Consider the following 20,502-nt stretch of genomic DNA (forward strand, 5'->3'; position numbering starts at 1 on the left):
TCTTTGGGTAATATGGCAACCTGGATTAACTGATAACTGTGGTATCAGTAATATCAAGTGTGATATTATCAATCTGCAAAGACCGCCACAGACATACGGTGGGAGTGATCACAGGTTTGGTGGACAGGCCAACATTGCCCTCTGGAGTTACTGGTAGCCAGGGTGTCGGTAACCCCTGTAGGTAGCAATACTCGCCATTGCATGGTTTTGGGGATTAACTTACAGAAACTTGTGTTTCTGTGCTGTTCTCCCCAGAGATTCACCTTGAGAATTGGGACTGCTTTCATCACCTGGAGCCCTTGGCAAAAAAGAACCTTGTAATCACCGTGGGGCTGGTAACTTTCATTATGCTGCTCTATCTTGATAACAATATCAAGTGCCCACACAGTCATTCCTTACTGGCCAGAGTGACTGCGGAGCGTTACGAAGCACGCGCCACACACTGCTAAGGAGAAATGGCTGTTATGTGTGGCACTTTGGGTAGAGTGGTAGGTGCAGCGCCACCTTGTGGAGGAGAAGATTACAGCCTCCCATGGTGCACAAAGAATATCACGGTCACGGTCTAATACAACAAGTGACTGTGCTGCACTGTGATGAGAGATATTATTACACCTAAGCGGGGCAATGCAAGCTGTCTTGCAGCGCCGCACTGTGTCATTAGGAAAGTGCAGGGTTGCATCGTACTTACAGCAATTCAATGCATACCTGTACTTCCCCCTTCGTCGTTGCTAAAACAGCCGTTTAGCGCCAATGCAGGCACCCTTGCACAATTGTGCAAGCGTGCCTGCGTTGCAGGGTTGATTGTTTATGTGCAGGCAGGGTCACCTTCCTGCACATAAACAATCATTAATGGCAATTTGCTCTTTATATGTGTGCTGCAGAATGCTTACTGCCACATTGTAAATACGGAGCAGGGTATTGCACCGCCGGATGATTGTATGTCAGAATATCAGCAATAGAAATATCATGCTACCAGAATATTGTAGCAAAAACTGTGACAACCAAAAGGCCATAGAGGTAAGTATATCTTGGTCAGTAAGGATTTACTATTCTTAACCTCACAACTATGTATCTTGAATATACATGTATCATCAAGGCACATATATTTGGAGTTAAGATGGTAAACCTGTACTTACTTATATATGCTGACTTTTATTTTTTAGTTGTCAACATTTCTGAGACAAATCCCTAGATGCATCAAGCATGCATTTTATGATTCCTTATTGGTGAAAAATAAGGATTCGCTAATAAGGAATAGCAAAATGCTATGCATGAAGAAATCGCTTAAAAAATAGCGATTTCTTAAAATTCCTTAATTGCGAATTGGAAATTGCGATTCGCAATTAGGAATACCTCCCCATTCATTCCTATGGGCCTAGAGGCCCATAGGAATGAATGGGAAGACATTCTCAATTTGCGAATCGCAATTAGCGAATCGCAAATTGAGAATGCGATTTCAAGAGTGCAGGGGTGTCCAAAGGACACCCTGTTGCACCCCTGAAATTGATCTGTGCACATATGTTGCGCACACACATGCCCGTAGGGCATGTGTCTGCGCAACATGAAACTTTGAAAAATGCGCTTTAGTGCATTTTTCAAAGTTATTGCAAATTACCATGAAGTTCAACTTCATGGTAATTTGCAAGCCCTATTAGCGAAATTGCTATTTTTTAAACTTTAATGCTTTGCATTTAAGGAATCTCAAATTGAGATTCCTTCAATGCAATAGCAATTTAAGAAATCGCAATTTTGTGATTTCTTAAATTGCGATTTTTGCATTTGGGATGATGTATCCCAAATGCAAAAATACCGGTCGCAAAGGGGCAGATTCTTAAAATCTGCCCCTTTGCAAGCGGTTTTTAGCTTCATGCATCTGGGCCAAAGTTTTTGTATCACAATATTTAAAACTTGAACTTCTAGCACCATATCAAGAGGAGCTGTCTTGGAAAGAACAATTGTGAGCAAAGATTTATTTGTTTTAAAAACATACATAAAAAATGCACATTTTTTTGCTGGCTGCAGGAAGTGAAATTGAAATGAAATGCACTGATCGCTCCTCGTCAGCGAACTAACATTTATATATCTTTGCGCGATGACAATGCAGAGGCCGGTTAACATTGAAGAAGGATACGACTCAATGTTCAACATAGGAATCATTAAACGAGGCTGCCAAAAATAATGACTCCAAATTGTTTTGGTCCATTACTGCTAAGTGCTCAGAGAATTGGCAAAACAAGATTGATGCGCCAGTGGTAGCCTACCGGTGGGAGCGGGACTTCCAGTATCCCTGCTCCTTGCCAGACATGTGACTGTAATCAATTGTAATATGTTTATAAATGTCCTGATGCAGTCAAATATGATATAAATATATTGCTGGCAATGAATACTCTAGATGCGCTGAAAGCTTGCGCGGCTCCTCTTCCTGACTCCAGCTAGGCTGCGATTTCTGAGCTGGAAGCAATCACTGACGTTTTTGACTGTGCCATCATCAAACTATGGATTTATTTCCTTATTCTCAATTCTATGGTCCTGTCCCAAAGTCTTCCTATAAAGTGCATCACATTATAGGCAAGTAGTATTGCAAGAGCGGTGTGTGTCTTCTCTTCAATTGCCTCTTCTAATGAAATTTGATCAAAGTTCCAACCTTGTCGTTGACCGGCAGGCAACCGCATAAGACAAGCCGACCTGGAACCGATCCCTGCTTCTCGCCCTCGCTCCAGGCGTAAAAATGTGTGAAAAAGCTAAATTCATCCTGTGTGCTTGTTCATTTCAGACCAGGCAGGTTTTATGAATTTTACTACTTCACTATATTTGTCCCCGCGTGAAATCTTGGATATTGACTCGGCCATCTTGACAAAGATTCGAGGTAATTGGACAAGTGGAAGGGCTCGTATCCGGGCATGAAGACGCAGTGGTAGTTCAGTAGTGCTCATATTAGCTGAGCTGCATTTGGCCTGAACATTGTAAAGTCTTTTTTCAAATCCTCCCGGTGTCACTTGGTAAAGGACAGAAAACACGACTTTACAGATGAATGGTAGCTGCACCTCTGAGTGACAAGGACAGCGAAGTCACCCATCAGTGGATGCAATTCATGCCTCTTGGTGCTGAAAAGGACAGAAGACAAATGGATGGCTTTCTCATGGCTAATTGTCGGAGCAATTCTCCAAGATATTGTACTCCTCAAAACCACATCCTTTTTTCACTCTTCACATGTGGTGCACTGCTTTGTCTCTGATGCATTCCGAACTCCCACAATTTTTATAATGGACTTCTCCACAATGGAAAAAAAGATTTTTCCAGGCAAATTGGAGTTCTTCAAGTGAAGATGCATAGACACAATATTCGTATTATTGATAATGCTAATACATGAATATATGATGTGGAACAGAGTAGGTCAGTACTAAATTATACATCCTGTATGAACATTTTCCCTAACCGTGCATAATTGATGCAAATCATATTTCTGCAAATATGCATCTTGGACAAAATCAAAAATAGGAGAGAAATGTATACATGAGAGTAGTTGTCATTTGATTGTATGATTATTTTGGGTATTTTAGAACAAACACAATTTTATTATTTTTAAATCATTTTAAAAATCCCTAATTTACAGTAAATGAAGAGGGAAACAATTAGAAGCAAGTCATCTTTACAAATAAAGATACACATTTTGGGGCTTATTTTTAAGCCCTCACGCCGCCAGTGCGTCACTTTTTAATATGGGAAAAAGCAACGTATCGGCAGTGCAAGAGGATTGCAAATAAGCCCCTTTCAGCTTTAGCTAGAGTGGCCCAGTGGGGGAAACAAGATGGGCTGGAAAGCCAACCAGAGCGACGGCTATTTGCAAGTATTCCTCATATCGCCTTCTGTGAGGTTGTTGTCAAGCACTAAGGGGCAGATTTACAAGCCTCTTGCGCTACTTTTGCATCACTTTTCCCATGTTAAAAATGACGCAAAAGTGACGCAAAATCTGCCCCTAAGTGACCAAGAATGTCTCCGGACAGGGATCCCTTGCGCCCTTGCTCCCCTTGAAGTATACTTTGGATCCTGTGACACAGCTCACCCCAGTGCCGGTCAATGCCCCCTTTAGAAGGGAACAGAAGCACCCCTAGACCGATTGTAGCCTGGGAGTTGGGGATTGACTGTTCCCATGAGAGAATGGGTCAGTGCGGGTTTTCATAAGGTGAGCCTCTGTCTAGAGTGGCGCAATGGGCAAAAAACAATCACTTTAAAGTTGTTTTTGGTGCAATGCAGTTTTCAAGGAAATAAATGTGAATAGCCAGAAGCTGTAAACTATGTTTGACTTACTTTTGTAGTGCATCTGGATTATTCTCTTAATGTATTAATAAGCTATGAGTACTACAGGAGTCAGCCACACCTACTCATTGAAAAGTATTTGGTAATAAGAAAAGGGCATTACTATAACCTTGTATTTACCTATTAAAAGCCAATAGTGACATCTCTGCAGCACCTACCCTATGCACCCTTGTGTTTGGAGTCTCCTCCTCCATGACCTCAGCCACGGGAGGAGTAACCCATTTCAGCTGCGATAGAGTCTCGCTTCGAGGCAGGCTTCTCCAACGAGTAGCTCAGGAGCATCCAGGAGTTCTCTGACTATCCGTGAGTAGGTCTCAATGTGCAGTCCATCCTAATAAATTAAACATTTGATTGGCTGACTTAGCATATTTATACCAAAATTTAAATTTGTGTGTTGCAGACAAAAGTGTGTGTATTTTCAGAACTCATTAGATCAGGGCTCTCCAATCTTTTCTGTAATAAGAGCTACTCATGTTCAATGAAAATCCTCCCTAACTACTGAAATGATTTGAGATGCAATAGACCAAATCAGGCAAGATGCATTAGTGGCCATCTTATGCAAGTTTACAAGCAGTGATTGCCTCTGTGCATCAGACACGGTTGCTAGCAGTAATGTGCAAATGCTTTGTCAATGTGGAATGGCTTTACATTGGTAATACGTAACAGCCATACACGCAATATCCTGCACCAAGATAATAATATTAGCAAAACAGCTCCATAAGTGTTTTCTCACTCAAATATCAGCTTTAAATATATTTTTGGAATTGGACCATTTTTCTCAAAACATTAGCATATGAGTTATGAAAATACATTCATTTCCATCTCAAATACCTGCTTTTCACTTTTAATTCAACCAAGTACAAGCTTCTAATTTAGTTGACTAGGCTGCACACAGGAGAGTTAATTACAGGTCCCTGGAGAGCTACCAGTGCCACTGAGCTACTCATTGGAGAAGCCCAAAGTATATATTGTTTGAGTGATAAATCATATGGCACTGGAGACTTATAACTAATATTATCTTGTTGTCACAAGCATTGCATCAAGGAGAACCTTCCTGCACAAAAATAATCCTATGAGGCTTATTCCTCTTTGTATGTGCTGCAGCACACAAGGAAAAATTAAGATATTTCTCCTCCATTATGCTTCCCTTGGGAAGGTGTAGCATTTGACTCATTCCCAATCTACCACTCATTGTACATCTGGAAATGCACCAAAATCCATGTATGGATATGTGGGAAGATCCACGCTCCACCCATGGAATGCCTCCCTAGTCAGACTAAGTCAACGCAGTCATTTTGCAGGTTTACCAGGCCGAGCAGGGCCATGCAAGGTGGCCTTGTTTGGCTTGGTCAATCTCATTCTAGGTTTTGTGTCGTCCTGCGTCCCCATGCATTGTGAAAGAGGGACGTGAGTCCTTTGATAAATATGCTCCCTAGTTCTCTCTTATCTTGGACTGCTAGGACCAACACTGCTGATTTTTTAAAGGATTAAACAAAACAACATGTCCCCGAAAGCAATGAAAATGAGAACTGGATTGACTACCCATGCCTGAAGTGGGCCATGTTGAGAAGCCTGTGCATGGGGGAACCCATTTATTAAAAGAGAAAATATGCCTCCAACTTTACATTTAAAAGGGCATTGCATGTCCCTTTGGAGTTCTGTGACCTTATAAAAGCGCCTGCCATGCAGCATACTGTTGATGTATGGCCACAGAAGGGCTTGATGAGGCAGAATAGTATTCCACTATATAGGGCCTCATTGATGGCATTTGGCGTAGGGCAGCACAGCAAGACACCTTCCTGCGCTGGACCACGTCAAAGTAAAAGGGCAGAAATGCACCACATTTAAGCAATACAGTGCATTCCTGTCCTTTCTGTCCGCACTGGCTCCATTTTGGCAGCCTAGCGTCAATGTAGGCACTGATGTACCATGGTGCAAAGATGCCTCCGTTGAAGGCAGGATTGTTTTGTGCAGGAAGGGGCAACTTCCTCCACAAAAACAATCCTACAAGGTGTTTTCCTCTTTCGATGTGGGCTGCAAACTGATAAAAAAGATGACAAATAAACATATTTCTCCTCGTTACTCCTCACCTCGGGAGGAATATATGATGTTTCAATACATACATTTACAGCGCATGCCTTTACAACACAGTTTTTACTTCGCAACATCCTTTACTTTTTTTTAAAATAAAATCTTTATTGAAGCATTTTCATAATTTTATCCCCTCCATAATTTTACAACAAAAAAGAATTATTATTAATACCTGCTACCCCCCCCCCCCCCACAAGCTTGAGTTTATACATAAACAAAACAAAAATAGGAACACTGTACTGAAAACCTGACTGTTTTGGTGTCCAAATTATAGTAACCATAATATGCATTTTCTAGATATATAGTTTAAAACAAACTAAATTATATAAAAAAAAGTTATCAACCCAGATTCTGTATCCAACATGTTAGTGGGTCCCAAATTTTCAAACACGTCTTTTGTTTCTTTCTACCTTTCTTTTGGTATATAGCCGTTTCTAAATTATATGTGGCCAGGAGTCTGGCCCGCCATTGTTCAAAAGCCGGAGGGTTATCGTCTAGCCATGCTGAAGCCAAGCATAATCTAAATACAGCCGCGGAAATAAAGATAAGCCCTTGAATTTCCTTTGGCCTGGTATCTCCATCTAGACCTAGTATTAATTCTGCCGTCGTTATTTCCATTTGTAATTTAAAGATTTTAGATAGAAAGGTGGATTTTTCCCTGCGTATTGTACCCAGTGCGACACATGTCGCAAATATATGTACAATATCTGCCTCGTGCTGTTTACATCGAGGACATTCTGTACCTCTGCCTGATCCCAATTTAGCGATCTTGTTCGGGGTATAATATAACTGGAAAAAAGTTTTGTAATATTGGGCTTGAAGGTTTGCCGACTTTAGCCATAATTGAGATGCCTTATATGATTTCTCACAGGTTTCTTGCATCACGTCTAGTTTTTCTTGCCATTTTAATGTATATTTTGAAACATCATCTGGAAAAACGGATATAAGGTTATTATATATACCCCCTATTCTTGTTGTGTTGCTACCAATTATTGTATCTATTATATGAATTTTTCCGAATTTGGCCAGGCCTCCCCCTTTCTTCATTAAGAAATCTCTAATTTGTAGAAATTTAAAAAAATCTGATTGGCTTAGTCCAAATTCTGATTTTAATTCATCAAATGATTTGAATCCAGTAGTGGAATAAAAGTCACCACACTGGACAATCCCATCCCTTTGCCACCTTTTCATGCACACTTCATTAAATATATCTGGTAGATTGGTATTTCCCACTAGCGCTGTATAGTATGAGAATCTCCCAAACCCCCATATCTTTCGAACATTGTTCCAGGCTGAGTATAAACCCCTTTGGGTTTTAAATCCTTCTTTTTTATAGTGGCAATTGTAGGTTAGTCGCCAGAGATGTGCTCTTGTTTCTTTACCTAATATTAAACCCTGTGGTGTCGGGATCGTTTCTTCACATTCTACGTAGTTCTACGAGGTCAGAAGTCTTTTGCTATACTGTATGATAGTAGCCCACCAATATATTTTGAAGTTCGGTAGTGAGAGCCCACCCCTGTCTTTCGGGAGTGTAATATATTTGAGTGCCCTACGTGGTTTTTTATAATTCCATATGAACTGTGAGAATAAATTATCTATGTCCTGGAATATTTGTGTAGTGAAGTCTAGACAGATGGTCCGGAAGAAATACAGGAATTTTTGGAGATATAGCATTTTGATGGCATTGCATCTTCCCACTATGGTCAGATGAAGATTGTGAATTCTACTCAGGTTTTTGTGTGTTTGGTTTATTAGGGGTTCCAGTTTAATATTGACCGGATTGTCTAGGTCAGATGTTATATTTACTCCAAGATAAATTGACGTTGGTGACTACCCGATCAAGAAATATGATTTTATTATTAACGCCTATCTGGATTTTTCCCTGATTAAGTTTGTATCCTTATACCTCCCCGCATTGTTTGGCATCTTCTTCTATTGATTTAATTGCTGTTTTAGGGTCTCCGGTGACTATTGCTATGTCATCCGTATAGGCTAGTGTCTTAGCATTGCCGTTGATGCTTTTGATTGGTGATATGGCCGGATTGGATTCTAGTTTCAGGATGAAAGGATTAATGAAGATGGCAAACAATAAGGGAGAGCACGGGCAACCCTGTCTGGTCCCTCTGGTAACTTTAATGCTCTTGGTCATCTCTCCGTTGATTGTGATAACAGCTTCAGGGTTTGTGTATAACATACGGGTAGCGTTAATGAATCAGTTACCAATACCATACTTCGACATTGCTGCCCACAGGTATTGCCAGGAGACCCTATTGAACGCCTTCTCGGCATCTAAAAGGATTAGGGCCATAGGGTCTCCTCCAACTTCTGTAATGTCGAAGAGTGTGATGACCCTCTGAATATGGTCAGTGGTTGATCGGCCCAGAATAAAGCTGTGTTGTCGTGGGAATGTGATTTTGTGTATATATTGAGCCAGTCTTGTTGCCAGTAATTTTGAGTATATTTTAGAGTCACGCTTAATCAATGTAATTGGGCGATAGGATCCCAGTTGTGCGGGATCTTTATTCTTTTGCGGGAAAACTACAATTTTAGCTCTGGCCCATGAGCCTGATGGTTGCCCCCCATTAAAAATATGCGTCATTAAAGTTGTTAAGATTTCCTTCAATGGTTTATAAAATTTAGCATAGAATTCGACGGGGATCCCATCGAGGCCAGTTGCTTTCCCAGGGGGTAGACTGTTAATTGATAGTAAGATTTCGACCCATTCTGGGCTTTTCCCCAAACTTTCTTGGTCTTCCATAGATAGTTGTAGGCTATTAGATTATTCTAGACAGAGTTCAATTTTACCTTGATTCTTACCAGTTTCTGTGTATAAATCCTGATAGAAATCATGAAATGCATTTCTTACTTCTAGTTGGTTTTGTGTAAGACCATTTTTAGGATTATTAATTTCTTTGATTGTATTTGCCATAGTTTCTTGTCTTATTCACACCGCCAGTTGGTGTCCTACTTTTTCGCTAAGTTCGTATATGCGTTCTTTATTCACCATAGCTTTTTCTATAGCTTTTTTTGTAAAAATATCTGCCACTTTATTTTTTGCGATAGCTACTTTTGCCAACGTTTCTTCTATCTCGTGCCCCGCTTGTACTGCTCTCATCAGATCTTCCTCTTTATTGATTAACCTATCCTGCAGTTTTCTTATTTCGTTTTTTGCTTCCCTGTTAAGGTTAAGGGAAAATCTTAGCATCTCTCCCCTTATTCCTGCTTTTAGGGTGTCCCAGACGATCTCGATTGGAGCTCTCCCCATATTATGCTCAATGAATTCTGGGATCAATTTGTTTAGACATTTGCAATATTCCGCATTCGAAAGTAAGGCCTGCTCAAAGGTCCATCGCTTCTGACTAAACCCGGACCCTTCTATATCCATGCTGAGAATTAGGGGATTGTGATCGGATAGTACTCGGGGGAGTTTCTCTATTGAGCACCGAGATGAGAGTGTATTTGAGATCAGTATGTAATCTAGCATTGCAAATGTATTATGTGGGTAAGAAAAAAATGTATGGCCCGGATCTGTGGGGTGCTTCGCTTGCCAGCAATCCCCTAACCTGTGTGTGATGCATATTTCTTGTAGTGTGCTGAATACTCTTGGCTTCCTTCCTTTGTATGTAAAGTCTGGCCTTGATTGCCAGTCCGGGGGTAAATTCAGGTTAAAATCACCACATATGATAAAGGGTGGTGACCAGTGGGCTAGTTCATTTAAAATGAACATCCATAATTCGGGGTCATCTATTAATGTCCCATATATGGAGTAAATCGTGACTTTTTCCCCTTGACCATATAGGCATTCTGTAATTGCCCAGCACCCTAGTTTGTCCGCTATAGACCTAGTAAACTGCATTCCCCCACCAATTGCGAGAATGGCTACCCCCCTTGTCTTTGTTGCCTGCGATGTTGAGATGATCAATCTGTAACCCATGTTTTTCAATAGTTGTTGCTGAGACCCTTCAACATGTGTCTCCTGCATGCAAATAATATTAGGACCTATTGTCTTGAGACCGATTGCCACCCTTTGTCTTTTCTTTACATCGTTAAGGCCGCAAACATTAATAGTTAAAATCCTTAACTTGGCCATATTTTCTGTAGTTTCTGGGTCAACCTTATACTAGTCTTTGTCTTATTATCTTCGTTCCTGTTTATGATTTTATATCTAGGCTGTGTCATTTTTCTTTTTCTTTTCCCTATTTTGGATCCTGATTTGCCTGTGAATACCCGTGTTTTCTTTGCAACATCCTTTACAACGTATCATGTTACATTGCATGCCATTACAACACATTTTTTAAACTACATTTACATCGCATTCCAAGACATTGCATTATACCATTACAACGCATACCATTACATTGCATTTAAGGTAAGTGTTGGATAGTGTAGGGGTAAAAATTACTATTCAAACTCCAGTGAGTGCAACAGTAGGGGAAGTGTTGGATAGCCTAGGGGTAAAAATTACTATTCCCACTCCAAAGAGTGCAACAGTAGGGAAAGTGTTGGATAGCGTAGGGGTAAAAATTACTATTCCCACTCCAAAGAGTGCAAAAGTAGGGAAAGTGTTGGATAGCCTAGGGGTAAAAATTACTATTCTAACTCCAGGGGGTGCAACAGTAGGGAAACTGTTGGATAGCCTAGGGGTAAAAATTACTATTCTAACTCCAGGGGGTGCAACAGTAGGGAAAGTGTTGAATGGTGTAGGAGTGTTGTAATGGTATGCGTTGTAATAACATGCGATGTAATGCCTGTGTTGTAGTGACATGCGTTGTATTGACATGCGTTGTAGTGACATGCAATATAATGGCTGCGTTGTAGTGACATGCGTTGTAAAGGATGTTGCGATGTAATGACTGATTTGTAAATGAAGTGCAATGTAATGACTGCAATGTAAAGGTTGTTTCCCCCTCGGGAGGCGTACGGATGTGACGCTTCCCCAGGTTCACATCACTTTGTAAATCTGGGCCAGCGTCAAATTCTACGGGGGTTGCATAGGGAAACCGATCCCCAATGGCCAAGGAACATTTCCCGAGCGCAGAGTAAGGTGACATAGTGATTTGCGCTGCGTTGCCTTAGACATGAAATCTGAGACCATGCAGTCACACAGGGTGGCTTTGCATGGCTTGATAAGCCTTTATGAGATCAGGCATGTACCATTTTACATGGTGCAAAAGTGACACAGGGCTCTCAAAAAGAATCCCCATAGTTTGTAGGTACATTATGTCGTATCTTATTTTTAGTGATGTAAGCGCTGCACAAGCTTCCTTGAAAAGTGGAGGTTTGCACTGTTCACCTTTGCTCGCCCTCTGTACTACATTTAAGGCCGAGCTCACTAAACCAAGGTGCACTTGATCAGTGGAATCAAAATTCTGTGTTTGTTATATGATCACAACTCACAGGAAGCTTCTTTGAGAATATTCCAGGCTCAAAATGAGTCAAGCTGTGCACAAAGGACACTTTGAAATGACTGGTGTGTCCTCACAGATCAAAATGAGACCCGGCTCGAGAGGCGTCGAGAGGCGTCGATTAGCAACTGGGGGGCATAATATCAAGAAAGGTCGATACATTTTCTCCGCTTTTATCGGCAGGAAACTGCCGATAAAGCAGCAATAATGGGCTTGATAATATGGTCTATGGAATTCTAATCGAAGCCCATGTTAAATGTGAAGTCATCTAACACGGGCTTCGATTGGAATTCCATAGAGCATATTATCAAGCCCATTATCGCCGCTTTATCGGCAGTTTCCTGCCTATAAAAGCGGCGATAATGTATCGAGCTTTGTTGATAATATGCCCCTTGATTTCCGCGGCCCAACACCGGGGCATATTATCAAGGGGGTTTATCTCCGCTTTTTTGGCTTTAAAAGCCAAGAAAGCGGAGATGAAATTATCTCCCTATTACCTAGCTGTCGCTTACACCAGTTAGCAACAGCTAGTAGGAGATAGCGACCATCCTGGGCCCCACTTTGCATGTCAGTGATATTTATCACTAATGACATGCAAAGTGGGCGTGCCAAGATGTTAGCAACTGGAAACAGTCGCTAACATCGCTATCTCCTATTCTCAAATTTTGGAGATATTCGCGCTAAGTGTGAATATCTCCAAAAGCTAACACCTGCCCTGAGCAGTTCTTAGCCATGTTATCCAATGGGAGGTGGATAACATAGCTAAGAGCTTTAGCTCGATAATGCATGAATATCGCTGACTTTTCAGCGATATTCATGCATTGCGGCCAATTTTTATCGCATTTTCGATAAACCTTGGTAATACCAAGGTTTATTTGCGATAAAAATCGCCGCAGCTCAGCTGTAAATTTTTGTCTCTAACCAAGCAATAGCGATAATTATCGCTATTGCTTGGTAATATGCCCCCTCGTTTTTTTATTTTCACCAGTGCTGCCCAGGCGGTCGCATGATATTGTCAACCTTTTTTGGTTAGACTCGCCCCAGTGCACGCGCAAATCAGTGTCACCTACTTGACATCAATTGTATTCTGCTATGTTGTGACTTCACGGTGGGGAATGTATGCAGCTGGTGTAAACAAATCAAGACTCGGGCAGCTAACTGGGTCAAACAAAATACAATTTTACACTAACACAAGCACAGTTACATCACTGCGGACAATAAATGTATTGAGACACAAATGACGGTTTTAGTTTTCTATTTAAGATATTGATTTTCACAAAATCCCCAAAATATCTCCACAGCTAGTTTGGGGAAGTCTGCAAGTCTCGATTTTTTCTAGTAATGCGTTTCCCTCCAAGGGGTTTTTGATTTTGGTGCCAAATCTTATCATGAATCTATGTAATGTGATAGTCAAAACAAGAACAAATGATAAATTACAATAATATTTGGAGCGGAGAGGCATTACGACGAGGTCGCTTAGAGAATGTGCAGTGGCTGCTTTTAATTTTTATGTTTGATGAACACAGAGCTCCCTCTAGTGGTCAGCCTAGATCAAGACCTTAGTAAAAAGAAAATACCAAATATTTCTGACATTCACGAGCTTTTTCAGTGACAAATATAACCGTCAGTTTCCTTTTGTGTAATCATTCATGTTTCTGGAGACTAGCCCCGGTTGTTTTACAATTTTAAATTCTATCTGTTTTCTAGGTATGATCTTGAAGGACATTTGATTAATGCAACGTTCCCGACTGGCGAAGTTAGCAGTTTTTACAGTGACATGGAGAGGTCGACACGTGTGGAAATGGACACGTCAACCAGAGAGAATATTGTCACCACTACGAATGTCTCTGCCACGAGTACAATCTATACGTTAAGACAAGGTAAACAGTCGATGGCGACACTATTGTTGTGCGTTTAATGTCAGCTCAAAATAACTTGAACATAATGCAAACATTATAGAAAGTCACCAGGCTATCATTCCTTTCTCTGTACACGTCCTTTCGCTATCACTTTTTTCAGGTCAGTCACTGGTCAGTCAGGTGGCTGGTTTTACCACTTTTCAGGCAGCTGGTCTTTTACGTTGTCATTCACTTTGAATCTGGAGAGCCAGGTTCTAATCTGGTGGGAGGTTCCAACATCCTGTGATTCTGGGAAAATCACTTAATCTCCCTGTGTCTAAAAATAAAATGAATGTGTCTGTCTTTAATGCAACCCCAAAGTGTCAGGTTCTTAGACCTAGCTTATGACTATGGCTCCTGGCGGGGACGAGAAGTAGGTGTCCTGGCGCGGCGTCTCCAGTCTTGAAGATTATATCAAAGAGAGACACCATCCCCCTCCACCCCCCCACCCACCCGAGATCATGATGTGCTATTACGCACACTGACAAATACACAACGAGAACTAGCAATCGTATGTATTTCAAACGCATGCCTTTATTAGTAGCAGCGTTCACTCTAATTGGTGTATTACTACTTTCCTATTTAAGTTAATACAGGAGTGGCAAAAACAGGGCTGGTCCCTGCGTGGTCCTGAAGAAAAGCTAGGGGAAGCTTGAAACATGTCGACAACACACTGATTCCCTTCTCATTATAGATAGGTACACAGTGTCAACCCCGATTTTAAACATACTGTTAGAAACAGGATCTCTGGCTGGCCAAGGCTTGCGCCAGAGTCAGTCAGAGACCACCACTTCCACGTCAGGGCAAGGGAGTCACACACCAAGATAACCCCTACTCACCCTCTAGGTAATGCGACGCGAGCAGCCAGGCTAAACTTGGAGGCTATGTAGGTTAAGTGTTTGCGCGCGCACCCAGCAACAACACCCAGGGCCCACCACAAAGGAAACTCCACACAAGATTATATAAAAATAGCCTTTGTATTATACCAAAACACATTAGATAAGAACACACCTTTTACAATGTGCCAACAGACATGGGCAGAATTTACAGGGGATATGTACAAGACAGGGCCACCTGGACCACTGCCAGGAATCATCAATTTTTAGGAATAGTAATTAGCACATAAAACACTTTGTAGAACCAAATAGAACATGTAGCACAAATTAGCACACAACCAGTAATTACTGGTAAAGGGTAAGTACCTCCTACACAACCCTAACCACCTTAGGAAAATTGCGCAGGGAACCAAGACCTCACTAGCAACACCTGTACTAGGAGAAAAGCAACCACCTAAGTATCACCAACATTTAGGGGTATAGGCACATTACACATGATGCATCATTATACATTCAGCGGTGTAGGGGAGGAAAACACATGATGCAGAAACCTACATTCAGCGGTGTAAGGAACAAGGCACATGATGCATCTACAAAACATTCAGAGGTGCAGCAAAGAACACTTTGCATAATCACATTAACAGAGAACTTACATCAAAAGTCCAGGGTCCAGGTAGCGCCACTGCGCCAAAACCTAAACGTGGCAGCTGCCCTCAAAGTGCTGGGCAGCTGTACATGATGGGGCCAACGTAGGAGCCTCTCTAGGCTCTGAACACAGCACTCGGGCCCCCTAGAGGCTTTCTGGGCTCTGAACTAGAGCTGTGGCGCTTTGGAGCCTCTCGGGCTCTTCAACACAACGGGGGGGGCCAACGTGGGAGCCTCGCAGGCTCAATAAATGAGTGGGCCCTTTGGAGCCTCGCTGGGCTCTCGAACTCTGAACTGCCTCTGAGCCTCTCGTGGGCTCGAATCAACTAGGCGGAGTCCCTCTCGGGGGACTCGGCATCAGGGGAGCCCCCACGGGCCTCTGAGCACTCAGGCGCTCGCACTGGAGGGGAGGGGCGGGCACTGGCAATGTACCCTGATGTCCCTCCTCTCCCTCAGGGCACTCACCGGGTCGGGCGGCGCGCCGGTCTCCTCTGCTACGCCGGCCTCCTCTCGCTCTCTGGGGCTCTCCCTCGCTCTCGGGAGCCCCGGGGGGTGGGGGGGGAGAGAGGGGGGTCGGCCGGCAGCTTCTCTATGCACTTCAGGAGCGCGGAGTGGGCTCCCGCCGCTTCCTGCTTCCTCGGGCTCCGGGGGCGGGACTAGGCAATCTCCTCGGGCTGGCAGCCAATCATGGCGTGGCCCGGGGATGACGTCACCAGGGAATCCCGGGCCGGCAGCCAATCACGGCGCGGCCCCGGGGAAGGCGTCATCAGGAGTCCCGGACCGGCAGCCAATCCCAGCGCGGCCCGGGTAGAACATTGCAAGGAGTCCCGGGCCAGCGGCGGTGAACACGGGGCAATGCCGGGTGGGCACCGGCTCTTCAAAATAGTAAAGCGAGGTGGGCACTCGTAAATAAATAAGGAGCGCAGCAGAACTCCGTAAATGCCGGGTGGGCACCGGCTTGGCAGACAAAGCGCTCTCAGCGCGCTGTGGCAGAAAGGAAGCGCTCCCAAGCGCTTAGTAGGCAATCCAGCGCTCCCAGACGCTAGAAGGGCAAGACACAGCGCTAGAGCAAAGCACAAGCGCTCCCAGGCGCTTTAGGGCATTCCACAGTCCAGCAAAGTCCTTTAGGAGTCCATGGGCTGGGCATGGCCCAGGGAGGCAAGCCTTCCCCCGGGCCCCAGCAGCAGCATGCCCCTGGTCAGATTCAAGTTGGGAACAAGAACCTTTTTCAAGAGGTCACAGCCTCTTTTTATACAGACAAATCCTTTGTCTTTGGGCAGGGTGGGGGCAGAACCAGTCGCAGCTGGTCTGTGAGCACTGTTGAAGGGCTCAACCACCCTCTCTATTCACGAGGCAGGACAGGGTCATCAGTCGCACCACAGGGGGCGGAGCCAGCATTGTGTGGGGAAAACCCAGCCCCATTCACTCCCGGGGGTACTCCTCCTCTCACATCAGCATGCTAATCTCAGCACTCACCACTGGGCAGACCCATCCAGACATCCCGGAGCCAGGCTCCAGCCAATCACGTGTCAGCACACTCACTACACACGCACACCCATGTCTAGAAGTGGCACTTCCACACTAGACACATTCATGCCACATACATCATTATGTAGCATTCAATCTCACAAGTTCGTACATACCAAACTCGACCCTGCACTCCCCACGCATCAGGAACTACCATGGTCACACATATTCCCCATGCATTCCTATGGGAGGGCAGGTCACTCACCACACATACACAGAGAGCTCACGCACTTTACACTGTCCCACAGTGAAAAAGTGCGCCAAGGCCTAAATCATCAACACTAGGTTCCAGAAACAGGCTAGGAAAAAGCAAAAAGTTTCGGGGTGAACCTGCCAAAAGGGCCAGGTCCAACACATACCTACCTAGGAGCAGGAATAAAACAATTTAGGCCCACTAGCGTGGTATTTTAATCAATATATATTCACTCCACCACACTTTGCACCACACATAATCTTCCAAATAAAGTGCTCGTACGTAATTCCGCAAGTCGCAGCACGCCCCAGTTCGTAGAGAACTGGGTTGGCCCCAATGATGAAGCATGTCACTGTGGGGAAACCCTTGTGAGTGAGGGGACTCAAGAAAGACATGTTTCTTTCTTCCGGGCTCTTTTCTGACCATCTGGGCCAGGAGCCATAGTCATAAGCTAGGTCTATGAACCCGACACTTTGGGTTTGTTTTTTGATTACACCTCTAAGGAGGGCGACCTAGTCTTGCATCTTCCGCCTCCCCCTACTTTACGTTCTGTCTGTAATGCAACTGGTGCTCACATGTAAAGCGCTCTGATACCTTTGGGTCAGTTCGCGCTATATAAAACAAACAAAAACAAAAAGATGGTAGATACGTCCCCTTATTCTGGAGAGGAGTTTTTGCTTCATGATATAGGGCAGGAAAGAACTACCGTACTTCATGTGCACAGCGGTGATGCTAAAATGGCATAGGCTAATTGATGCTGGTGTTTTGAACCCAGCCGCACATGCTGGTTTTCTTGTAATATGTATAAGGACACTGGAATTATGTGGCAGTGGTAGACTAAATTATGCAGCAGGTTGACTAAATTATGCTTCAAGAAAAGGCAAATTATGCGGCTTGATGCAGCATATTTTGTGAGGGTATTACCTCATTGTTTTTGACGTTTTGTACATGTTAACACTATTTGGGCAAAGATGTCAACTCATTACTATCAGTTTGCTCCCCAAATACAGCAACACGCAACACAAAGGTGGCCGGTCACATTTGCGACTGGCCTGTCACTACATAGCAGCACGTGTTGCTGTGTAACTTTACAGCTAGAAACATGTTTTTGTTGTTAAATACTGCAGGTTGTGTAGCAGAGGGTGGATTTATGTGGCAAATGCAGCAAATCCATAAGTATGCGCAAAAAGCAGGAGCCAGAAAATCGCAAAATTCCAGTGGCCCTGAATCAAGGGAGGAGCAAGTCTTGTGCGCTGATTTTCAGTCACAACACTGGCTGCTCCATTGCCGCCCCACTCTTCTGTGTGCAAAAAACCGGGGCAGAGTACTGATGTTTGCAAACCTCTGCCCTGGCTTCAGTGCACACACGGTCAGCAGATGCACCTTTCTCCATAGTTGAGAGAATCATTTTAAAAGAAGAAAGACTAACTTGAAATTAATTCTGTGTCTGTTCCCCTTCACATTTCATTCATTTAACTAAAAAATAAAATCCTTTCCTGGATTTGTCACGATGATGAACCGTCCTTGGATCTAATGCACACTAACACACCGAGCCTATGTAGCTCACAGCACATAATCCAATATTATTCATATATGAAACGTATTCCCATTCCATCACAGTCTTTGACCTCTCCCTCACCACAGTGCTAGCTATGCGAAGTTCTTGAATATTCATACATTTTATTACAGTAGGCATTTTTGCCCATGTACCTGATGTTCTGAATGTAATAGTGCTTGCTGTTGTCAGCATCTCTATTATTACAATTCATTACACTCAATGGCTTCCATTATTTTGTAACCGATTCTAATGTGAAGCAACAAAGGTTGTTTGGCCGAAACGTGTTAAATAAATCCAGGTGAATTTCTTTCTGAGGAGTGGGCTGCAGGGCACGGAACAACAATTGGGCTCCTCACACTCACCTCTCGCCAAATATTTTAGCACCACTAAATAGATTTACACAAAAATAGAAAATCACACAGAACTCGGTGGCCTCTGTGTGAATGACACATTTTGAACTGTTCTTTGCAATGTTTTGTTTTTCTTCTAGCCTTGGTTAAAACATCATAAGTGGAATACTTCCAACTTTCTCAGCTCCTGGCAATCACTCCAAGCTGTAAACCTATTCCATCATATTTCAATTATTATATAACTTTATTTCCCATAGGAAGAGTCCAGCACATTCTGCCTGCCCAGGGCTTCTGGTAATGAGAGCACAAGCAACCAGGCGCCAAAGCTGGAGAACGTCTTGCCCTTATCGCTTCGGCAGGCGCATTCGGAGGTTCTTTTTAGGAAAAAACTTTAAAAAAAGTTTTTAAATCAGGACGCTCACCTTTGAAAGCGATAGGCAGAGTGCAAAGATCTGCTTCCAGCACTGGGACACCTCACTTGAGGTAGCCATGCACTTCATACAACATATTATTATTACTAAGCAACCACAGACCAGTGTTGCCCTAGCTAGGCCTCATCTGTAAGGTATGGCTGTGTCCTGTTGCATATTAATTCCAGGACTCATGCCTGGCCATACTGTTGCACTTAGGGCATTGCACAGAGCAAAGCCGAAGGATGATGGTTGGAATACTCGCAGAAGTCCCATGCACTTGCATTCGACGCGCCCGCAGTCCAGTCCATCCTGGGGCCCATGCTTCCTGTGCCATGAAAACTCAAACTGCAGCTCAATGGAGGGGTGCAGGCATGCTGAAACCAGTTTGGTGTGGCTTGTACACCTGCCATGCGAATGCCGGCCTTTTCAGTTCCAGTTGGAATGTCCATACAGAAGCAGGACCAGAAGTCATTTGCTCACGGTTTCCTTTTATCATTGTGTTGTATGTTGTTATTAATAAAAGTTGCGGATTACGTAGAAAGCAAATGCTGTGATCATAGGAAGCTATCATAACCCAACAAAATGCACCAATAAATTACATTGAGTTATTGGTACATCGCCCTCTGATTAATCTTAATTTTCTACATACAGTTTGGATCAAAGATGCCTGCTGAGAAATATAACTGGTCTATAATGGAAGGATTTATATATAGTGCTACATCCCACCCGGGGGTCCACATGGCAGAAATAGGCTACTGGTCACCAGCTGTGGTGGTTGAGGTCTTTTGGCAAAGGTGTGCTAGGGTCTGTACCTTTGTGTCACTGTATACTGGGTTAAGTGCTCACTTTCTGATAATGGCTCTCAGAGTAGCGAGGGTGAGCAGTCAAAGGATTCAGGAGCAAGAGTTCCAACGTCAAACAACAGACACAATAACATACTGCTGTTCCAGTGCTTATCCTTTTGTTAAACGAAAGTACTAATCGTACTGCAAAACAAACTACTACACACTTCAAAAGTGGCTCAGGTGCAAGGTTGCTCTTCCATTATGGCATCACTGAAATGATACCCTGTACTGCCTCTGCTTTTCCCTCTCTATCTATATCTTGGGTAAAGATACAGGTATAAGCATAGATTAGGAACAGGTGAAGATCACTGGCAATTACCCCAAATGTCAGCCTGTATATCAGTTCAATAGTATTCCGGTCCAACATGCTTGTATGGAACAGATTCGCATTCCATCAGCAATCGTATTAGGCACAGCCTCTTAG

At 43.3% G+C, this 20,502-nt stretch overlaps 1 protein-coding gene across 1 annotated transcript in view; it reads left to right on the plus strand.

Moving 5' to 3' along the window:
• Positions 1 to 20,502, plus strand: part of TENM1 (teneurin transmembrane protein 1) — a 1,327,579-nt gene that overhangs the window by 1,189,118 nt on the left and 117,959 nt on the right. Inside the window, exon 26 of the mRNA XM_086918499.1 lies at positions 13,521 to 13,693. Coding sequence (XP_086774625.1) covers positions 13,521 to 13,693 — 173 coding nt within the window. The remainder of the gene's footprint in view (positions 1 to 13,520; positions 13,694 to 20,502) is intronic.

The sequence above is a fragment of the Lissotriton vulgaris genome, chromosome 4_1 (assembly GCF_964263255.1).
Source record: "Lissotriton vulgaris chromosome 4_1, aLisVul1.2, whole genome shotgun sequence".
NCBI lineage: Eukaryota > Metazoa > Chordata > Amphibia > Caudata > Salamandridae > Lissotriton > Lissotriton vulgaris.